Raw genomic sequence first — 24,034 nt, 5'->3', positions numbered from 1 at the left:
TTAATTCTTAAAATAAAAATAAATCATAGATAATGCTTATTTAAATAAGCATTATCTATTGATGTTCAAGTATGACAATAGATAATGCTTTTTAAAAAAACAGTGTCTCTTGGTCTCAAAATAAATAATGTTTTTTTTTTCAAATATTAATCCATTTTAAATTATTAGTTAATAAAATATTAAAAAATAATAATAGATATTTAAAAAAATGTTGAATAGTAACACCTTTTTAAAAGAACATTGTTTATTGTTTCATGTTTTCATTTATAGCACTTTTTTAACTGGACCATGATATTTTAATAACTTTTTAACAAAAGATTATGTGTCACTATTTTATTGGTTCGTATATTTGAAACAGACCAATCACAAGTTGTCACATAAGTAGTTGTAAAAAAGTAAAAAAAAAAAAAGTTGTTAAAGATACATTTTCCTTTTTAACTAAGTACTGTCTATTCACAATTTTATAGGAGTCCATGATAAGCGTCAAAAATACTCCAACAAAAGACATTGATTACTCTTAAGCTAGATGTATTTAAAATGTATGAGCCTCCAAATAGTGAGTTAAGAGCTACTTATAGGTGAAGAAAGTAGTTTCCCTTAATCTTCACAATTTTTATCTTCTATCCTTGATTTAAGGGAATCAGTATTAAGTTAATCAAAATCATAAAAAATTTTCAAGATTTATGTGTTTCATTCCTCACAGGAGATTCTTTCTTCGAGATATTTGACATTATTTTCAGGGTCAACTTGGAAATATAGAACATAGTCGAGAGCTTCATTCTACACCCAAATAAAGACAATTAAAGGGCTTAACTTGTTAACACTTGACGATCTAGGTTAATTCTCTTGTTGACTTATGTTTTCAAGGGTTATTGAGGTAGGTAGATTAGGTGGTCTCACTGCAAATAGCTTAAACTTAGTAGAAAAATGTATAAAAAGAGTCAATTGATTTTATCCCAAACCAATATGTTTAATTCGGCCCAATTGTGGTATTCTTCCTCTTCTGTTCTAGTTCTTAAGGGTAAATCTCTCTTGAAACCTAAATAAGGTTGAGTACAATTTTCTTAAAAACGGTAACTATAGTTTATCTATACTCTTTTATACTAAAAAAAACTTAAACTATTTTTACTAAAATATATTTAAATATTTAATAATTCAGTTTAAATATACTGAATTTATTTTATTTTTAATACAGTTAAGTATACTGTATGTTAAAAGTTTGCTATTACGGTTGAAGGCTCGTCGCCCTTAAGACTAACCGTCGTGGAAAAATCGCTGTCGTAAAAGATTCGCCACCATTACAAACTTATTATCATATTTTAACTTCCTTTTTTAAGTGGATTATTTCTTCACTAATTCATGAGTATTATACCTTATATGTCCGTTCAGAAGATTCATGTTCAGGTTTATGTTTGTGATTATATTGTGACTGCGAAGCTTTTAAATTGGTATAAAACAAGTTCAAATAAATCTAATAGGAAAAAAGTTTCTTAACTTTAACTGTTGCATTGACTTTGTTTAAAAACAATAAAGTTACATTAGTACTTCAATGCTTTTGCTCTGTTTTTCTTATATTTGCAGACATTTTCATTTATGAAGTAATATTTAGAAGTACTATAATTAACTGAAAATAGTAGAAGCACTCAGATTTGAACGTGTGTTTGGTTTGAGTTTTTGTTGAAAGTTGAATTGAATAATGAATGTAGGAGAATTTTTCTCATATATAATAGAATGCAGAGCATATTATAATTGAAGTGAAAGGGAAGTAATGAGATGAAACAATGATAATATGAAAATTGTGTGGGCTACCACAGGGATAATCAATCATCCCAACTACAATACACAATTGTACTTAAAGAAACAACTGGATAGAACACTTGCACAAGCTCGGAAGCACCTAGTATTAATCACAACTTATTCTTAATTGCTTAAACAATGTTTGGATAAATAATTAGAGGATATTTATAGGAATTTGCAATGCAGATTTTCAAATTTTGTTTTCAAACATGAATACACAAAATGAGAGAAATAATTTGTTCTATTGAAAATAAAAATACTTGAGTTTTATCTTTCAATTGCAGTCACAGAAGTTGGTGTCAAGAATTGACGAACTACACGGAAAGGTATATTATTTTATCAAATCTTGAAGGTTGCTTCCATTGAATTTAGTTTAACCATTCATTGACTTAGTTTCTTGTGTTGTATGGGACATCTCATGGTAGTTCATAGGAAACATAAGAAAAGACCTGATGAAAGTTTACTAGCGAATGGATCTTTCAACTTTTAAGTATAGATAAAACTAACATAAGAAAAGGAAAACAAATAAGAACGATGAAATTGTGAGATTATACTCTGTGTGTGTGTGTGAACTCTGGCATGTTATTTCGATGTTCAGTGAAAGTGGATGAAAATGAAGTGAAGGAAGTGGATTAAATATAACCGCCATTGACACGAACAATTTGACCATTGACCCATTCTGCAGCATCAGTGGCCAAGAACCCCACAACAGGAGCCACGTCTTTGGTCTCACCCAGCCTCCCCAAAGGACTCTCTTGCACGAGCCTATTCACAGTCTCCTCTGACTTCCCCTCAAAGAACATCTCCGTTGCGATGGGCCCCGGCGCCACGCAGTTCGCCGTGATCTGCGTTCCTTTCAGCTCCTTTGCCAGCACCTTCACCATCGCCTCCACCGCAGCCTTCGACGCAGCGTAAACACCGAACCCCGGCCGCAGCGCCGCCACCTGCGACGACGTCACCAGAATGATCCGCCCCCCGCCACCGCGCTTCAACCGGTTCGTCGCCTCCCTCGCGCACACAAACGCGCCGCGCGTGTTCACCGCGAAGGTGTGGTCGAAGGACTCCATGGTGGTGTTCCCAATGGAGGGGTACGTGCCGTCGAGGACGCCTGCCGAATTGACCAGGATGTGGATCGGCGAGTCAAAGGCGCGCTCGGCAGAGTCAAAGAGGGACTTGACTTGGCTCGGTTCGGACACGTCAGCCTTGACGACGACGGCACGCGGCGTGGCGGAGTTGGCGTTGATTTGAGCGGCAACTGACTCGGCTTGGGACGAGTTGGAGGTGTAATTGATGACGATTCGCGCACCGAGTGAAGCGAGGTGAATCGCGATTTCGCGGCCGATTCCGCGCGAGGAGCCGGTGACGATTGCGACTCGGTCTTGAAGAGGAAGCGGTTGGGGTTGAGCTTGGGAAGCGGTGGCCATTTTTGCGTTATTCCGTTATTTTGTTGTGGTCTTCAACTTGCTGAATTTACCTGTGTTCTTTATACCCAGAATTTGAAGGTGGTTGGAAAGTTCTAGACCAGTTTTCCTGCTCTTCACCAATTTTCTCTTTTACCTGTCTTTACGAAGAAATAAGATTCTTTGACCACTAAAAGATTCCTTTCACTTCTATTTAAAATTTTTTGAAACCCTAATTATTGCACCCCACTCTCTAATTTCTTTCATTTTTTTTCTCCTCTTCCGTCATTTTTGTCATCTCCTTATCGCTCTCTTCTCATTTTTCTTCTCCTCTTCCGTCATTGCTTGTGAGATTTGATGTTTTTGCGGTGTCGCTGAAGGGAAGCAACATGGTGGATTCTGAGTTTCGGAATTGGAACAGTGAGAAGAATGCTTCGTGGTCGATACCTTCAACCTTTTTAATTGCACTTCGAATTTTCAAAAATATTAAGTTTAATTATAAATGTTTAATTTATTGTATTAAGTTTTTATTTTATTAAAATTTTTGTATAAAAAAAATACAAAAATATGTTATTGTGCTTGCGAAAGATGAACTAAAAATAAAATATGAAGTAAATGAGTTGTGCCTGCGAAAGAAAGACAGTGAAGAAGAAATGAGAAAGATTATGTGTTGGGAAAGAAAAAAAGCGAATAATTAATTTCTCTTAATAAAGTATGAAACCAATATTAATATAAGACGGAGAGATGAGATTAGGGGATTTGTTCCTGCATCCCATATTTTCTTTCCCTATTCTTATAGTTTGGGAAATGACTTAGTTACCTCTTATTAAAAACTTTCCACCTTTAATATTGACTTTCAAATTTAGATTAAGGATTATATAATATAATTTTCATTTAAAATTGTTTTTCAAATTTATATTGTGAGTTATATTATTCAGAAAATAAATTTACTTTATGAATTATACAAGATGAAATATAGTTTACATTATAGATTTTTTTTTTAAATTTGTAGTACGGATTTCATAATGTAATTTGTATTTTGAATTTCTTTGAATCGTATAAATATAAATTTAGATTCAGACTGTATAATTCAAAATATAATTTACATTCTTAATCATTTTTTAAATTTACATTATAAGAATTGGACAAATCAAAATATAAATTTGTATTAAGGATTGTATAATCTTGTAGTTTATACATAAGAATTTCTTACAAATTTATATTATAGATTGCATTAGAAACTGTAAAATTTTAAATGAAATTTGTATTTTGAATTATTTTCTAAATTTTTATTTTAAATTTTTATTAAGGATTCAAAATATTTATGGATTTCATAATCTAAAATATATTTTTCTATTAATTCCAACAAAATATAATTAGAATTTTAAAAAATATGGGATTACAAGAAGAAAACATGGTGAAGAAATTCCCCCAATTAACTAAAAACAAATCTTACATTTGTTAAATATGGAAGACGAAAATAAATATGTATTTTTTATTTTTAAAACGATGATGAATATAGTTAAATTTATATAGTCTTGAGTTGTCATCTCAAATATAACAACTATGAATTAATTGAAATAAACTCATATAATATCTTTTACTTTAATTAAAGTGTCAATTTTGTAATTTAGGCACATAAGTAATTTATAATTGCAACAATACAACATTTACACTTATATTTATTAAATTTTGAAAAAAAAAAGTAGCAACATGTACATCAACTACTACTTTTTCTTAAACAATACGAATACGTTGTAATTGATGAATAATAACAATATAATATAAATAAGGATATTTTTTTATGAATAATTTGGAAATCATTATATTATCTATGCATATTATTTAGCTTTCTCGTATCCTTCACCCTAAATATTTTGAATGATAAAATTATGATGGAATGGTATTAGAGTTATATCCAACTTCATCAACAATCAAACACACTGTTTTATTATTAATCATTTCTTGAATTTCATTACATATTTGAAATAAAACATATTGTATTTCTTTTCAAATATGAGTGAAGTGTATATTGCATTTTTAAGAACATTTGCATAATCACCTCAATTAAAAAACGAAACTATGAAAATGTCCAAGATAAGTCACCGCAACTTACGATAGAAAAAATAAAATATCATATACTTTTGGAAGTATAAAAGTTATCTTTAAAATAAAAATATTATTATTAAAAATAATTTAGAATTAAAATATTAGGAGGACCCATCATTATATTTTGTAGACATATATTAAATTAATTGCAAAACGAGTGAGCATGGTTGCTTGCACCATCTCCTTTATACTCGAACTAATTAACATATTCTGATTCTACTTAATAATAACATAAAAGTTTTAGAAATGATTATTCATAATTGTTCCTCTAGGGCTAATAGCTGACCAATTGATACAGGGATGACATGTAGAATATATTATGACGTTTATGTTAGAATTTTTTCTGTCTTTTATAATTTAATAAAAAGTTAAAAGTGAGTTTACTTCCACATTAGATTCCTATTTATAGAATTTATAAGAAAATGATCAATTAATTTACTTTTTAATGATCATTAATGCAAATCCTAATCTCTTGACAGTAGTCGTTGTGACATTAATTACGTATTAACTTTACTTAACGGTTGTCGGGATCGAACGGTTTTGAGATGTCTTCTAGTTTGGTACCACCCCTGATCAATCAACTATTAGCTCACAGTAACATAGGTTCTCCAAGTTCTAACAAAAATCTTTGAAGTTTGTGTAGGGTTTTGAAATCTTTAACCAATCGGTTCGATATTATCTCATGGATTGATAGACATCAAACATCATGTCCCTTTAGTACCTACAAAATGGCGGGAAGAACAGAACTCGAAGCGTCTCGACTGTAAAAAAAATGGGCGGGAAAAGGTGAAATCGTAACGTCACGATGCCTGAACCATCAAATCTCTTCCCTTTCAACACTCCAGATGGACTTGATGAACCACCTTTACCACCTATAAATACTGGTAGGGTCGCCCTATCTTTTCACTTTTACCCTCGAGATCTCTAGCAAACCAAGCGTTTTCTCTATTCTTCCCTTCTCAAAATCTTCAACTCTTTACCTCAGGTAACCATGTTCTCTCCATCAGAAGTCATGCCAAGAGAATAATACAACCTACTTCTATCAAAGTATTGAAAAAAGAAGTTTTTTCTAACAAGTTGACTTTAATCAATTGCTGCTTCATACAACAAGACAAAGAAGACACAAGATTCAAGGCAAAAGCTCAAGTCTAACGGATATCTTTTGAGAAGCCTTTAAATAAAAAGAAGACTTGAAAAAAGAATAAAGAGAGTAGTATACAAAGATAATATCATAAGAAAAGCAACACCGTTGAGAGAAAAAAAATATAGAGTTCAAGATCAAAAGGAGAATATCTAAGAAGAGACAAAGAAAACGTCGAGAAACATTCTCAAGATTCACTATAATATCAACTTACTATTTGTAGGTAGATAGAAAAACATGTAGCAAGTTTGTAGACAACAATGTATTGAACATATATCATCTCTGTGAGAGTAATTGTCTAATGGCTTGTAAGCAATCATATTGATTGCAAAGTCTGAAGAGAATTCAAACACTTGTTGTCTAACTCGGGAGAGTTAAGGATTACTAGGCAACATATTGGGGGATACTAGGATTGTCTAGTAAAAACCAGGAGTAGGTAAAACTCAATCAGGCAGCGTATCAGGGGATATTAGGAGTAATGAGAATAATTAGTTGTAATCTTATTAAAGATTATAGTGAAACCCTCTAAGATTAGAGGAGACTAGAGGTAGCTTAGTTAGAGTGGACAAGTATAAAAATATATGTACACTTATTGTTTTATTCTCTCTTAATGTTTCTCTTATAAAAACGTATAGTTGCATTTAAATTTCAAATGTAAGAGCTTCCCATATTAGACGACTATTCATTAAAGAGGAAGTTTCACCAAAACACCATAGCGAATGTTCTGAATATCACTTGAAAAAAATTTATTGTTTAAACTAATCACAAGGTCAAGCGGTTGACAACTTACACAAAATTCTTTCATATTCCCATTGAGTGTCAGACAAACCTCTATCATGTAAGATGACATTCCAATGGATAACCCAGTTCCAATATCAACTTCGACATTATCTTGCCATAATTCATCTTCAACTTCATCTCCATTAATACTAACATCCACTAAATCATGTTCGCTCAAAACGTTATGTTCATACTCGTTACAACTACTAAGATAAATGTTATCCTGATTATGACCCTTTTCAAACTGCACATCTTTCTCCCCATTAATTTGTTCTTCATAATGACCATCTCCCTCTCCATTAATTTCTTCTTGACAATCAGCCTTTCCATCCAAACCAACTTCAGGTACACCCCGTCACTCCAAACCAACTTCAAGTATTCCCTTTCCCTCCAAACCAACATCAAGCATACCCTCTCTCTCAAAACCAACCTCAGGTGCACTTTCTCACTCCAAACCAATCTTAGTTACACCCTATCCCTCCAAACCAACCTCATGTACACTCTTTCTCTTCAAACCAACCTTAAGTACACCTTCTCCCTCCGAACCAACCTCATGTACACTTTTTCCCTTCAAACCAACCACAAGTACACCTTCTCCCTCCAAACTAACCTCAGGTACATCCTCTGCCTCTAAACTAACCTCAGGTTCACCCTTTTCCTCTAAACCATTCTCATTACAATCACCCTCAACAGCAAAATATTCCAACATATTCATTGTGTGATGTTCAAAAACCTTGTGTACAACATACAAGTTTACTTAACCACTGAGTGTGACAATATTCACCATATGACAAACACCTTTCTCATTAGACAATAGTTCCAACCTTCCTTCCAACAAAGAACCTCCACCTAATGAATACCACAACTCCTTAACATTCACATAACTCATCTCCGTCACAATGGACAATATCTCAAAGTAGTTCCATTTGTTTGGGTCATAGACAAACATACTACTTTCTCTATCGTATTTCAATGATCCATTATTCACAAATTTTCTGCCATTACGAAACATTACTTTGGTACTGCCTCAAACATGGTGTGTGTGTGTGTATATATATATTAAAAGCGGAATGACCAAAGAATATGAAAAATATTACATTTCATATCATAAATAGTCTCACGCATAATTTAAATAGGGGACCATAATAAAAACACAATCAAACATAATGGGAGACTACAATTGTCAACTTATTTCATAATCATTCCACCACCTTATATACAAAATTATAAAGACGTATAATATAAAAACACAATAAACATATAAAATACTAATCCTAAAACAACACACACAATCACATTACACGTAAAATTACAAAAACACACAACAATGTAAAAAACACTCGACACACCCTATTACACACATTAACACAAGTGTATCTTCAATCCAATCTACTTTATTGCCAATGCAACTATGATTCTTCACTTTCACTTCTCTACGAACTGAATCCCAATTTCTCTTGTTCTATTTGTTATCGAATCCATAATTTCATTTTTGGTCAAAGTTTTGTCAATCCGTAATTTACCACTATACCAATTTCATTTTTTTTTATTTTTTTAAGCATTCCTAATTTCCACATCATAATGCCCTACATATTACACATCACAAAAAAAATGTCACCACATCACAAAATATCCAAGTCAACATGCACAATAAATCAACATTATCGATTTAAACGACATGAATAAAAAATGACTTGATCAATGTATATTAAATTATTTGTTGACAAAATTGAAATTTTTTAGAAGTGGATATCAAGTAGATACATTGTCCTAAAAATGGATGTCTAACAACTAATTAAGCCTTTAATTTTTTTTATCTATACTCAAAATTTTTACATTTCTCAATTAAGTACCTGAAATTTATTTATTTTTTTTAATTGGGTGACATGATTGTTTTCTTGTTTAATAATCTTGTTTACTTTTTTTTCATATGTTAAAAATATGATATTTCTGTGATCAATATAAAATGATATTAAATAATAAAATTCATTTGTTATTTTACATATTCACTTTCAAATATTTTATATTAATTACAAAATATTTAATTTTATTAGTATACAGAAACAATAAGTAAAGTGACCAGACACTATAATAATCACACCAGCTAGTTAAATTTTTTTTTTACAAGTACTCAATTAAAAAAGTATAAAAATGGAGTAAAATATAATTAGCAGATATTCAATTAAAAATATCTAAATTTACAGGTGACTTAGAACTTAATTAATTTTATAATATAATTCAAATTTAATAATTTTTTTTCATGTATTAAATGATTATAAAAGCTATTTTTTTCATGTGCATAGTAAGTAAAATTTTCCTTTTAAATATAATATTTTTATTTTCTAATTTTTAATGTTTTATTATTTTTAGCTTTTATGTTTACTAATTTATTTAACTTAATGTATATTTTAACAATGGGAGAAATTGCTTTTTTATCATATAAGATTTAACGCAAATTAGATATTTTTTCTCTCCTTTTCTTCGTATGGATTCATTTACATAACTATTCTCTTCTTATTTTTTATTAAGGCTTAATGATAATATTAGGCCTTCAATTTATAGCAATAATTTAAATTTATATCACATTGAATATTTGGAAAGAATATAGGAATCATATGAAGTAAAATTAAATAAAGAAAAAACTGAATTATCACTATAAATATAACGAACAACATGCTATTAAGCCTTTTGTTAAAACTTGTATTCTTCTTTCTTTAATGCATAAATGTAACACTTTACTCCATTTTTTTTTATTAAAAATTCATGAACTTTTTTATTAAAAAATATATCAAAATATCTTGTATACTATTATCTCTTAAAAGTTGCAAGTATTCTCTTCTTCATTTCTTATTTTAAGGTTGAATTGATGATAGTTATATTAAAAAACATGTTTCAAATCCATACAAAGTAAAAATGACATATATATATATATATATATATATATATATATATATATATATTAACTTTTTTATATTTTCCATTTTCTAAACCGCAAGAGAGGGAGAAAGAAATCCAAACGAACCCCGCCTTAACAACAAACAACTGTCATTGTGCTGATCCGCTCCTCTCGTTATAACTTTTTGCTTTGATTATAAAACGAAAACCTCACAACGCCATACGACAGCGTTTCGAATCTTTCTTCTCTCTTTGTCTGAACAAGCTATTTTCTTCTGAGACTCGCAATCGGAAGCCCTAACCGTCACCACTTGCGATAATCATTCCACCAACATGGCAATTGCACGTACCGGAGTCTATGTAGATGACTATTTGGAGTGTAATTGCCTTTTGTTTCTTTTTCCTTTTACTATTTTCGCTATTTTTCTTTGAGTTGTTTTTCGATTCCGCTGCTGAATTTCCCATTATTCCCACAGATGCCAGCACATTACCCGCTGAACTTCAGAGGCTGCTCAACACTGTCCGCGAACTCGATGAACGATCCCAATGTAATTGCTTTCTAGAAATTTTATTTTATATTCCATTTGTTGGTGAATACTCCTTTTTATCTGTCTTAAGGTTTTTTTTTTTTTTAGAATCAAGAAATATTATAAATTTTCTTTCCCTTGATAAGATGTTTTATCCTTTTTTCTCATATCTACTCGTAAATTAATTAAAGATTAAGTGAAACATTTAATCTTACTATCACTGTATCCTTTAAGTTACTTTTTTAATATTTATTAATTTAATTTTTATTTGTTGTGTTATGGAAGCTATGATAAACCAAACCAGGCAGCAGACAAAGTACTGTTTGGGGTTCCCTTCACATGGCTCTAAGAAGGGGCACCACAGTTATAATAACAATTATGGTAATGAGGACGAAGATGTAGCTTTTGAGAAAATGCGAAAAGAAATTGAGGGAAATCAGGATAGTGCATTGAGTCTATGTACTGAGAAGGTTTTGTTGGCGCGACAAGCGTATGACCTGGTGAGCTTTCATTTTCTATTTCTATGATTGTTGTGCCATTAACTGAGACTTTTATAGATTGGGATTTAGGAAAGAGAATTTAATGTGTACTATATATTTCTCTAATGGACAAACCTGATACGGAATGATAAAATGATTCAATGGTGATGAAGCTTGACATCACGATTGAAGCAACATAAAAAGTGCTTTACATTTGGTGAATAAGATATTTTTATAGAATAGTATCTACAGAATAGAGAAGGTCTTAATGTACTTAGATTATGACATTTACCCCAAAAAGATTATAAACATTATGCTTCTTTAAGAGGTGTGGTGCACTTCACCACCATGTCAGGAGATCCAATGCATTAATGACAGGATTGGGCCATTTTGCCTCTAGATTCATTTACATATTACAAAACCTTATATCTCGGCCATAGTATAACGGAGTTCAACATTTTGCCAAATTGATGGAGTTCCTCAATAACTGGCACACTTAAATAGCACGCTGATATGCCACCATAGCAGTGTAGCAATGCAGAGCAGCCTTGGCCACTATAAGGGTTATAAGGGTTTTCGTAGCAAAGCAGTTTAGTGTAGCAGAATAGCATATTGAAGACTGGACGAAGCAAATGGATAGTGGAGCTATGTGATGATTCCAAAAAATATTTGGTTTACAGAACATGTTAAGACTTTTATGAGGTTTCAATTTGCAGGAGTGAAATATTCTGTTGTAACTTGTAATAGTTGTGAAAATGACGGAATTCTTCAATAACTGTTAAATTAAAGCACACTTTAGTCACTAGCGAGAGTTCTGCCAGTGTGGCAGCGGGGAGCAGCCCTGGCCCTATAGGTACTATTGTAGTATAGCAATTTGGTGTAGTGAATGTAATGTGGCAAAAAGTGGACATAACAGATGGGATAGCAGTGCTATGTGTTGATTCCAAAATTGTCCGTTTTATTATAGATATTTTGGTATTTTTGGGATATCAATTTCCAAACATAAAATCTCATGTTGTATTAGTTAAAATAAAATCATAGAGAAGGACTTGGATATAGAAGATGAGGATTGATTATTACTATTTATGAAACTTGCTTTTGACTTTTGTTAGTAATTGTATATTTTGTTCAAGACACACATGATTTGTTATTGTTAATTATCATTCTTGAGATTTTGTATGTATATAAACTAGATAAAATTTTAAAAATAGTATTCTCTATCCCGGAATAGCATTTTTGGGGATGACCAACTACGCTTTGCCAACTGTGATTTAAATTGAACACAACTTCACTTGTACTCCTTATTTTTATTCAGTGTTCCAGTCTTCACCTGATACTTCGATGCTTTAATAATTTTTCTCTTGGAATTTTATAAACCTTAAACTTCTACCTTCCATTCCCCTCAAAGATGCTTTATTCATTGAAGATCAGATCACTCTGCTTCCTTCTGAATAATTCTAATTGTATTTCATCGATTAAGGAAGGTTCGAAATGCATTTCCAATGAACAAAGTAGTCCTAATAAGTTTAACATTCTGGTGTATGATGATGCCTTTATCTCTAAAAGATTTTCCTTTTCTTTTTATATTAGCTTTTGCGCATAGTTATTTCATCTTATCTAATATGTTCTACTCATGGTAGCCAAAATCACAACTCAACTCAGAATTCAATGATTTTATGATTCTGTGAAATCAAACATGTTTTTCTGTTTCTATTTCATTCCGGTGTATGATGATGCCTTTATTTCTAAAAGATTTGCCTTTTCTTTTTATATCAGCTTTTCCGCATAGTTATTTCATCTTATCTAATATGTTCTACTCATGGTAGCCAAAATCACAACTCAACTCAGAATTGAATGATTTTATTATTCTGTGAAATCAAACATGTTTTTCTGTTTCTATTTCATGGGTAAAAACTGATTATTTTTCTCCTTTTTGGGCTTCTGAAAGGTTAAAACATTAAAGCTCAACATACGAAACAGTTTTTTTAAACATAATGTCCGAAAATCATCAAAACTGGAACAGCATCCATTGTCTTAGTTTTTTGTTCAATTATGTGACCCAAAGGTTTTCTATTAAAATGGCTAACCTTCCCTACTCCTAAAACTAGTTGCGCAAACCTCCACCTTGAGAGCTTGCTATTGAGTCATACATTTTCTCCGCGCCAACAGCAACAGCATCTCTTATTTTTTGTTCTTCTGTTTTTACAGTTTTCTTTCTCTGTTTTCTTCAAGCATTAGAGTTGGCATAATTCAGTGGAGCTAGTGCATTATGCACTAAACTAGCGCAGTATATTTAGTTGTTTTGTTTCAGTGATTGCCATTTATGAATTCTATATGGAGTTTTCATTATTGACGTTCTTATGCTTATGAAGTTAAGAGTTTATGAATATGAATTTAAGCTTAAGTACTTGTTGTGAGTCATAAAGGTTTTTTTCTCTCTTATTATATTAGATGCAAATATAAGAATTTATATACATTTAATAATTTTATAAATCATTTTGAATCTTGTGCTTCAAGTTACTATACCATGTTTTACAATTTTGTGACTCGTTATTGAGTCATTGGAAAATATTGAGTTTGACTATCGTGGTTGTACTTATGAAATATTTTGTCAATCTACTCTCCTGATTCATTTCCTTGAACTAGAAGTTCTTTTAGATCATTTTTCTTGTTATAGTTTTTTCTTTCTTTTTTTTTTAATTTTAATGAGATACTATCGTAGATCCTTGTAGTTCTTGTCTTGGAATCTTTTTATTATTTTCTGTTATGTCTGTCGGCATTTCATGACAGTAGATAGTAAGAGCAGGGTTCTATGCGTTGGAGATTCCACATGAATTACATATATGTAAGTATAAAAGGGTAGAAAGAAATCTTACTTTACAAGTGGGTTTTGTGAGACTGAGTTATGTTTATAATTCACTTTTAAGATAATATCAAAGCTTATCCTAACGAAGTTTATTAGACGCATTATCAGATCATTACGAATCACTCACAATTATGTAATTTCATGCGTTAGAATTCCAGTCCTTGGTGTGAGGAAAGTGTTTTAGATCCCATATCAACTATAGATATGACCATTATAATATATAAGTGAGAACAAATCTCATCTTACAAGTCAATTTTATTATGTTAAAAGGCTACTTTCTAATGCTAAGTTTAGATCCTATATTCACTTTTACTATGAAAAAAGTTGCTTTGAATTGATTTTCATGTGCACTATACTTATTGAAACCATGTGGATTTTTGCCTTTTGCCTCTTGTGCATAGAAGGAACATTGTTCTTACCCAATCTTTTTTGTATTTGCTTTAGATAGATAGCCACGTTAAACGACTTGATGAGGATTTAAACAACTTTGCTGAAGATTTAAAGCAAGGTAAAATATTCTAGTAAATTTTCATTCTGAATTATTTTTTGTCTGTATGTACAACTTGTATTTTCAAAATTAACCCTAAAAATTATTATAATATGCAACTCTTACTGTTATATAGTCGTGGTTACTAAGTTTGCCAGTAAAGAGATCAGGTGTAATAGTACAATAAACATATCTATAAAGGAAGTAGTCATGTCTTCTCGCCATTACCAATGAAACAATAATCTGTACTAAAAGCAGCAAGTTTATTTAACATTTCCTCAGAAATACCTAATAATGTTTTGTTTCGGTTGATGCCAATTAGAAAAATATATTTTTGAGGTAGACCGTGGGACAGTGCATAATTGGGGTATTTTTGAACTTGTATAAATAGCCTGCTGTATATAGAAGGAAAGTGTCAAAGCACAAGCGAATATCTTTTGGAAATTTAGGGGAAACATTTCTGTGGTCTTTGTTGGTCGATTGTTGCTTGTTGAGTTCATCTGAGATTCAGATGTTCACTAAGTTCCTTTGTGGTATTCTTCTAATGATCTTTTCGGTGGCTTTGGTAGATCTACAGAGTCCGTGGTATGCCAAGATACATTTTTTTTTTGTTTTTTAAAGACAATTCACCTTGCATTCTTGGTATATTTGTTGAGGACTTCAACTCTTCATTTATATGCGCTTTCTTTCTTCTAAATTTTTTTGTTTATCGAAACAAAATTGATTCTTGTGGTATATATCTAGTCATGAGCTTTCTTAACGCCTTTTTCCTCTGCTTCATTTTATTCAATCAGAGGGTAAAATACCACCGGATGAACCAGCAATTCTGCCCCCATTGCCTATAGTCCCTAAAGCTGAAAAGCGCAAGCCCATATACATAACTCCTCAGCCAAAGAGAATTGATTACAGGGATAGAGATTGGGATCGGGAGCGCGATAGGGACTTTGAGTTAATGCCTCCACCAGGAAGTCATAAGAAAGAGTATGCTACCCCAATGGATGTTGATCAACCCATTGATCCAAATGAACCTACATACTGTGTTTGTCATCAGGTTCAGATTAATTGCTCATAATATGTAACATAATTATAAAATTTCCATGTGAGCAATTATGCCATATTGTCGTTTTTTTTGCTTAAAATGTTGAAACAAGAATATTGAGGCAGTTCTATTCTGATCATTCAGGTATCTTTCGGGGATATGATTGCGTGTGACAACGAAAATGTAAGTACATTTTAGTTTTCTCTATCTTGTGCTATTCTTGACTTTTTGGTCTGTAGCCTTGGTTAATTGGAATCTGAGTTTTTCTCTGTTTTTGGTGATAGTGCCAAGGAGGTGAATGGTTCCACTATTCGTGTGTTGGGCTAACGCAGGAGACAAGGTTCAAGGGAAAGTGGTATTGTCCGACTTGCATACTACTCCCCCAATGTCAACGATGAATCTTTGCACGAACTAAACTGCATTCAAAAGAATCGTCACATTTTAGTGAATACATAATATGTGAGTTTCGAATTATTTGTCTTGTGTATTGCTTGGTCAAGTGGGCTCACTCAGGCCTTGTATAAAGTCCTCTAGGATTCCAAATTTTAATTTTGGAGAAAGTTAATTATGTGCCTGTGGTTGTATAAGAACGAAGATTATGTTTACAAAATTCATATCCAAATTGTTGAAAACGAGAAAGCAACAATAGATAGCTTCACTGCAAACTTGGAAATTCATGTCTAAAACGCATTTGCAACTATGCTGACACGGATCCCATCCATCTGGAGAAAACTGGAGTCTCCTATTTAATAAATGTCAACTATTGATTAAAATATTTGATAATTGTTTTGTTTATTTTTGTCTCCTTCTATATATATATTATTTTCTTTTAAATCTAGACAATTTTATTACTTATTATTTTATTGTTATTTTCGACTCAAAATGCAAATAATTAACATGATATAAATTTGACAAGAATATTGTTTGTCTTCTTTAGCAAACTATAATAGTGCTTTAACATGACTGTCGAAAGACATTTTACTATTTTTAATAAGCAAAAATTTTGTGATTTTTTATCACTCTTTTATTAATAAAGTTAATTAGTTAAGAGTGGATGTGTTCTAAATAATACTCAAGTTTTAATTATAATTAGTTGTATTTTAAATAATTCTTTGGGTAGTTAATTAGGAGTTGTTGAATATTAAATAATATTTAAAATTTTAGTTGAATGATTGAATTACAAATAATATTTAAGTTTGTTTTTTTTTTTTGGTAAAGAGTGAACAAATGTCTAAATAATACTATTGTTCTAGTTAAGACTAACTAAAGTTCAAACAAAACTCAACTGCATCTTGCAACATTTTAGCCTGTCTAGTTGAACTTGATTAGTTGATAAAAATAAACTGTACATAATATACACATTTACAAATGAACCAATATAAGAAAATGAAACATAATTTTTTCTCCTCCTTAAGCTTTTTTAAATAGCATGTTATTAAATATGTTATAACAGAAGAATTAGAGTTTTTAAATGTTCTTTATAAATAATCTATTGTAAAAGAATAATCTGACTCCATTTTTAATGCTTTTGGTGTCTGCATTCAAATTTTCATTTCTCATTGCAAGAGAGGAGATTGTGCAAGAGAGAGGGTTCTGCGATATTATTCACCGATCCTTCAACTGTTGTCATTTGTCGTATTTTGTATGTTGTTCACCGTTTATTGTTCATTGTTTATTGTTCGTCGTTCGTTTTGTTGTAATCATCGTTTCGAGACATTGTTGAAGGCCTAAACCACCACTAAAGTGGGTTTGGTAAGTTTTCACCATTCGTTTCGGTTTTGCTTTGTTGTTTTGTTTGGTTATTTTGATTTGTTTTCAATTTCTTATTTTTTTTTTTATCATTTTGGGTTGTTTTGTTTTTTGGTTGTTTTTCCGATTTTGGAGTCCTTATTTTGTGTATCGTAGGTATTGTTGCAATGGAAGAAGTTGGTAAACAAAGTGAAAACTCTTGTTTACAGAATTGGGTTGAGACCAATGGTCAAATAATTGGGGACCTAAGACTAAAGTTTTGCATAATGAAGTTAACACATTTCATGACATGAATTTTTAAGTGAAAATAATATTGTTAGACAAATTAATGCACAATTAACTCATCTTAAGCCAATGATGACCACATTTTTAACCATCTCCATCACCAAGCAACCAAAAGGTGTAAAACTCTTGCTCCAAGAATTGGGTGGGGACCAAGGGTCAAATAATTTGGGACCAAAGGCCAAAGTTTTTGCACAGCGATGTCAACATAGTTCATGACATGAATTTTTAAGTGAAAATAATATTGTTTGACAAATTAATACACAACCAACTCATCTTCAGTCAATATGATGACCACATTTTTAACCATCTCCATCACCAAGCAACCAAAAAGTATAAAACTCTTGTAGAATTTGGTGAGAACCAAGGGCCAATTAACTAGAGACTTAAGACTAAAGTTTTGCACAACGAGATTAATACAATTCATGTCATCAATTTTTACTCTTACTAGTCCTTTAGGTTTTGAATTGTTTTTTTAATTCAATAGCTACATTTAATAAAAAAAAATAGCTATGGTAAAATTATAAATACTATTTACTTTATAATTACTTTTCATGAATATGTTTTTTCTATAAATTTAAAAATAAAAAATAATTTTTATTTTTAGTATAACATGCATACACGTAGGTGTATGTGTTCTCACTAATGTACTTAATTTTAATACATCCCATAATAAACTTATGAGCTTAATATTATTTTTCCCCTATATTTGTAGCAATTATTTAATTTTTTGTGAAAAAAAAAGAAAATTGATGTTAAGCCTAAACTTATAATGAATCTTTCAAGAGAGATTCGTGAGAGAGACATAGTATTAATGAGACACAAGTTTAATTCACAAAAGAGATTGACAACTCTTCTAACCAAAAACTTTAATACAATAAGTTTATGAGTCTTTTTCTTTATAAGGTGTTCACCTTTCTTATCTCTATCTAATGTGGGACACATTGTAACACCCCAATAGTTTGCTTTCCAATCTATAATTAATAAAAATTACATAATTTAGAATAAACTTCCTTCCTATTTTATTGAAAATCTCAATAAAAAAATTGTACATTATTTTAAAAAGAAAAACATAAGAGTAAAAAAATTATCTTAAATATCTCTCTATATTAACCACTTTCTCTAATGCCATACACCTTCTTCAACACCTACACTATCATATGTTTATGTAAAAAAGTGATCATCATAGGTGGAAACTACAACCACCAAAATAGAAGGGTGAACTAACATAGTAAAGCCAAAACGTTTTCTTTATTTTTTTTTCAATAATTCTTTCCTTTAATAAAACAATAAAAGGAACATATAAATAAATAATTTCTTTTCACACATATGCAAACATAATGTCCTAAAAGAGTAGCCTTCTTGACCAAAACTGAAACAATCGCTCCAACGGGCAACCTCCCCGACTATGATGGTACAAAATGCCTTCAAAGGACAACCTCCTTAACCACAAGTGGAACACATCGCCCTCACAGGGCAATCTCCCTAGTTATAGTGGAACAAAACGCTCTTATGAGAAACCTCCCTAGATATGATGGAATGTAATGCTCTTCTGAGTAGCCTCCACGACTAATGGAACTCTTGTTCTTTCTAGCATTCTCCCTAACTAATGGAACACATCACCCTTCCGAGCAGCCTCCCCGACTATGGAACACATTCACAAACACATAGAAACTTTCCAAAATATATGTCTTCACAAAACCCATCTTTTTAACCAATTTATCCCAAATACTGATACAATTTCATAAAATCTCATTCTCATAACTTTAAAATAACAAATTGAAAATACTCATCAAACCTCAAAACATCATTATTTTTAAATTCAAAACACATACATACAAGAAAACAAGAAAGTAAGAATGTAAGCTCTCCCTATCTCTTTTTATTTACTTCTTCCTTCATCCTTTTTGAAACTCAACCTTTAAAACCTTATCCTTTCCTCCTATGTTTGAATTTTACTCTTATTTTTCCTCCAAATCTACTCAGTCACATTTCTCTAACCTGAGTGTAACACTCACTGACTTGTTTAGTATGTACATTTTTAGGTTTCACTCTCACCTTTAAAACCCTAAATACTCTTAAGAGATTTTAGGTGATCTTTTAAATAACCCTAAAATAAAATATCTATTCATACCTTTATGTTTTTGTTTTGTAAAAAATATCTTTAAATCTTTTGTATATAACAAAATACACACGCATAATAAATCTTATATCATTTTAATAAATTTGTTTAAGAAATAACCATCATATATAACTTGTATGTATTATAATAACTACTTTATATATCTTTTACGAAACTATATTATAATAATAACTATATATATTTTTTAAATAAAATAAATCTCTTAGATAACCATTAATCTTTTTAGATAAAAAAAATAAAACCACTTAGAATATATATTTCTTAATTATTATAATATTTTATGGTCTACATTTAGACTCACAGATTTTCAACAATCTCCCCTTCAAGGACGAGTCTCTTCCATATCAGTACATTTTCTTCGAGCAAAATCATTTCCATCCAAGAGTACCTTAATGGCGATATGTTTTTACCGTCATTGTATCATAACAACCATACACATTTGTCTAAAACCCCTATTAGAAAGATTTTTAATATAAAGATCCTTGTAATACCCCAATGTGTGATGTCACGATTACGAAAAAAAAATTGAAAATTTTAAAATCATACTATCATTGTTAAAATCCATATTCAATATATCTTTACAATTAACCAAAAATAAATCATAATTTCAATTAATTACAAAATAAAACTCGGAATAAAATTGTTTACTCAAAACCAAAACCATAAATTCTCCAACTATCTCAATCAACTCGTCATGTTATATAGCATCCGAATTATCTGCATGAACATTTACTCTTGTATAAAATGATCATCGTGGGTGAAAACCACACCACAAACATAGAAGTGAGCTACCCAAGAATAAATCATAAGAATAATAACATAACACAGAGATGTTAAAAATTCATCACAATAATAAACACAACAACTACACACCAACAACTTAAACACAGTCACACACCATCATAAGAAAATTATAGTATATCCCCCTTACCCTACCATATTACATGTTCATATGAACCAACCTATTCGAGTCATCTTGTTATCCAGCACCAAATCTATCCTCTTCTCGCATCCACGATCGAAGAGAATCTTTTTCCCGCATTTATGTTCGAAAGAGTTATCAGCACTCAAACTCACCCTCTTTCCGCATTCATGGCCAAAGAGAACCTTTTTCCCTTATCCACGGTTGAAAGAGTCATCACCACTCGAACTCATCCTTTTCCCGCATCCACGGCCTAAGAGAACCTCTTTCCAGCATCCACGGTCGAAAGAGTCATCTTGGATTTACTAGGTATGGTGAGAAGACCCCACAACAACTTGTCATATCTTCATATGCATACATCCAAATGACAACACACATATAAACAATGCACACCCAAAACCATGTTTTGTTCTCATAACTCATTCATACTAGGTTTAATACCTATTTTGGTCTTTTTATTAGTTAGTTTTGTTGAAAGTGGTCCTTTCTTTTGTAAAACTAGTTCAATTTGGTCCTTTTTGCTAACGATGTAATGTCCACCTTAGCCAATATTCAATGAGTTATCTAGTTTTGTAATACGTGGCCACGTGAAATACCAATGTTAAAAGTTTTTATTTCACTTTTTGTACTTTTATTTTTATTGTATTTTATTTTATTCTTAATATATTCTCATCTTCTTCTTACTAAACACATTTGTCACCAACCACTACTGCTCGCACCCAAACTACCACCGGAAACCCCAAACTAAACCATCACCAAAAAACTGCAACCCGCAATCATCACCCTCCAAACGAAAAAAACTCCAAAATCCCAAATCAAAAACCTAGCTCCAAATCGCGAGATCAAAACTATAGAGAATAATCAAGAACAAAAACCCAAATTCAACCCTGATTTGAATCACTAACCTCATCCAAGCCCCTATCATCGCGAAGACGTTGGAGAACGAGATCCTCACATCGCGAAGCACCCATGGGAAAACGCCTTTCCTTCCCCACCATAACAACCCAAAACAGAGAAGAAGAAGAAGGGAGTTTGCCCTTCCAACCAATCACGATCCCTAACTAGAAAAGGAGAAGACAAAACCTCTTACTGATGGAAGAGTAGCTCCGAGAAATAGACTGTAGGTGTGACGCAAATCCTCGAAGCTTCCTCCAGAGAGACAACGCAGCGGAAATTGTTTGCAAACCTGTAGATCGAGAGAGGAATTGAAAGATAACAGATATGAACGATTGAAAACCCTAATCGATAAGAGAGATCACGAGTTCGAGTGCGAAATGAAAAATGAGAAGCTAGTGATGTGTATAGCTTCTGACGTGTGGACGAATGGACACGTGGTAGCTCCGCTGACGCGTGCCACAAAGATGAAGTAGAGTGGTGGAAAAGTGATGTCGTAGAGGGAGAGAAGCACTTGGAATGGAAAATGAGAGTGAGGAAGTGTGCCTTGGAAGGTGGCTAAAGGAGGTCTCTTGGACTTTCTAGCCTTGTGACTTTCAAGAGAGAATGGTTTCTATTCCAAAAATCTCAATTCTCATTAATCTCAAAAGTAAAGAATACAAGTGAGGAGCTGAGTATCTATAGTGACCCATGCTCCTTGCAAGCTACACTACAAATACAATGAAATATAAAAATACGACTAAGAGGACTATGTCAGGAAGGATTCCATCACCTACCTAGCCATAGCTCCTTACAGGACAACGAGTCTCACCCAAAACACCCAACGCAACGCCTTCATCCTCTTTGTGCCATCAGGATTCCTGAGTTCAAACCAAGACAAAGGAGAATAAGAAAACCCTACGAACCCCGCAACAACACCCCAAGGTTGGGTTTGTCCGAGCACCAAAAAACTGAGAGGGAAAGAAGTTTCTAATTAGGGTTTCATGATAGTGAATTAGAGGTTTAATTAAGGTAAAGTAAATTTAGTTGTAATAGAAATAATTTAATTAAGGCCAAGGACTTTTAACATTGTCACATCAATTGGGCTGATCTTGTCACGTATTAAGACAAATGGCCAGTTCATTGAATATTGACCAAGGTGAACATTATGCCATTGGCATTTTAAACACCATCAGCAAAAAGGACCAAATTGAACCATTTTTACAAAAGAAGGGACCACTTTGAACAACTCAAAAATAGGAAGATCACTTTGAACAAAACTAATTGATAAGAAGACCAAAATAGGTATTAAACCTTCATACTATTATTTACCATGCATAAAAGGTCTAAACAACATCTACCAACCGATTTTACAATAACAAGAGTCAACAAAAAGACTACAACAACATGAATTTAATAATACCACAAGATCATATGTAACATGTAACCAATTAGAATAAAAATCAAGAATGACAAAACAAAGAATGTAAGCTCCCCCTACTTGGGTTTCTCACTAAGATTTTTTTCCTAGAATAAACAATGCCCTTCAACAAGACCCCCGAACTCTCACAGACCTTGACTCGATCAAACTCCCACTCTCACCCTTAAGTTTTTGTTTCTTTTTCCTAATGGCCAAAGTTTCTATCTTAACATAATATAAATAGGAGTTGTCTAATATAGTAACAATTATGTATGCTATTAATTTTTCTTGTGTTGAATATACACATAGGTACTCTATTTATAATAGGAGAAATATGGGCTAAGTCCAAATACTAATAAGGAGTAATAACAAACTAACTAAAAATTAAAGATAAAGATAAGATAAAAATAAAATATATATCCAAGATATATAATAATAATAATATATCTAACAAAGGCATACCAAACCCAATTATGTTTATTTTATAAATATTTATAAAAACTATTTTTGTAATAAAATAAAATTATCTTTAAGTTAATTAATTTTAATAAATTCCTAGATAATGTATTCTATTTTAATATTTTTATTCTCATTGATTATGATAAGTCCCTAAATAGTACATTCTATTTTATCATTGTTATCTAAGAATAATATCCAAATAGGTCTAATAACATCTCATAATATTTTTCTAATTGAATAAATTTTCATCAAATCTTAATTTCTTAGGAAATCTTTTAAAATAAAACAAACCCTTTAAATAACAACTATTTTATCTTTTACTTAAAATAGTTAACCACATTTGTATATTTTTTCTTCTTATTAAAATTTATAGAATCTCACATTTTCCCACCAAAAACAATTTTCATCCTTGAAATATACTTACAAAAATAAAGGTATCTTCTTTTTTTTTTCTATGATAAAACCTAAGAGAAATATTTAGAATTATAGTTAAACAAACGCAATAATACATTCATAATTTAAACATATATTATTCACACAACAAGAATGTTTCGGTTGAGTTAAGATCCCTAACCCAAAAGATTCAAAGTTGTCCATTCCAAGGGTGGATCGTCCTTCCTTGCTATGATCTGATCGTCCAACTCTTCATGTAATCCTTCCCGATTG

At 31.4% G+C, this 24,034-nt stretch overlaps 2 protein-coding genes across 3 annotated transcripts; one reads left to right on the top strand and one right to left on the bottom strand.

Moving 5' to 3' along the window:
• Window positions 1-2,243: 2,243 nt before the first annotated feature.
• Window positions 2,244-3,610, bottom strand: LOC106753791 (NADPH-dependent aldehyde reductase-like protein, chloroplastic). Its single transcript, XM_014635647.2, has one exon. It carries the CDS (start codon window positions 3,219-3,221, stop codon window positions 2,430-2,432), a length of 792 nt encoding a protein of 263 aa, XP_014491133.1. The 5' UTR covers window positions 3,222-3,610; the 3' UTR covers window positions 2,244-2,429.
• Window positions 3,611-10,222: 6,612 nt separating this feature from the next.
• LOC106753784 (PHD finger protein ING2) lies at window positions 10,223-16,206 on the top strand. 2 transcript variants are annotated; one of them, XM_014635639.2, is made up of 7 exons: window positions 10,223-10,501; window positions 10,599-10,670; window positions 10,935-11,149; window positions 14,439-14,502; window positions 15,276-15,532; window positions 15,665-15,703; window positions 15,805-16,206. In XM_014635639.2, the coding sequence occupies exons 1-7, from the start codon at window positions 10,456-10,458 to the stop codon at window positions 15,916-15,918; spliced, it is 807 nt and encodes a 268-aa protein (XP_014491125.1). In that variant the 5' UTR covers window positions 10,223-10,455; the 3' UTR covers window positions 15,919-16,206. The 2 variants fall into 2 exon arrangements, with proteins under 2 accessions (XP_014491125.1, XP_022633448.1); XM_022777727.1 differs by lacking the exon at window positions 15,805-16,206 and having other exon boundaries at window positions 15,276-15,580; window positions 15,665-15,686.
• Window positions 16,207-24,034: the final 7,828 nt, after the last annotated feature.

The sequence above is a fragment of the Vigna radiata genome, unplaced genomic scaffold (genome assembly GCF_000741045.1).
Source record: "Vigna radiata var. radiata cultivar VC1973A unplaced genomic scaffold, Vradiata_ver6 scaffold_7, whole genome shotgun sequence".
Lineage (NCBI taxonomy): Eukaryota > Viridiplantae > Streptophyta > Magnoliopsida > Fabales > Fabaceae > Vigna > Vigna radiata.
The sequence above is the reverse complement of the archived record's forward strand: the minus strand, read 5'-3'. Positions and strand labels throughout refer to the sequence as shown.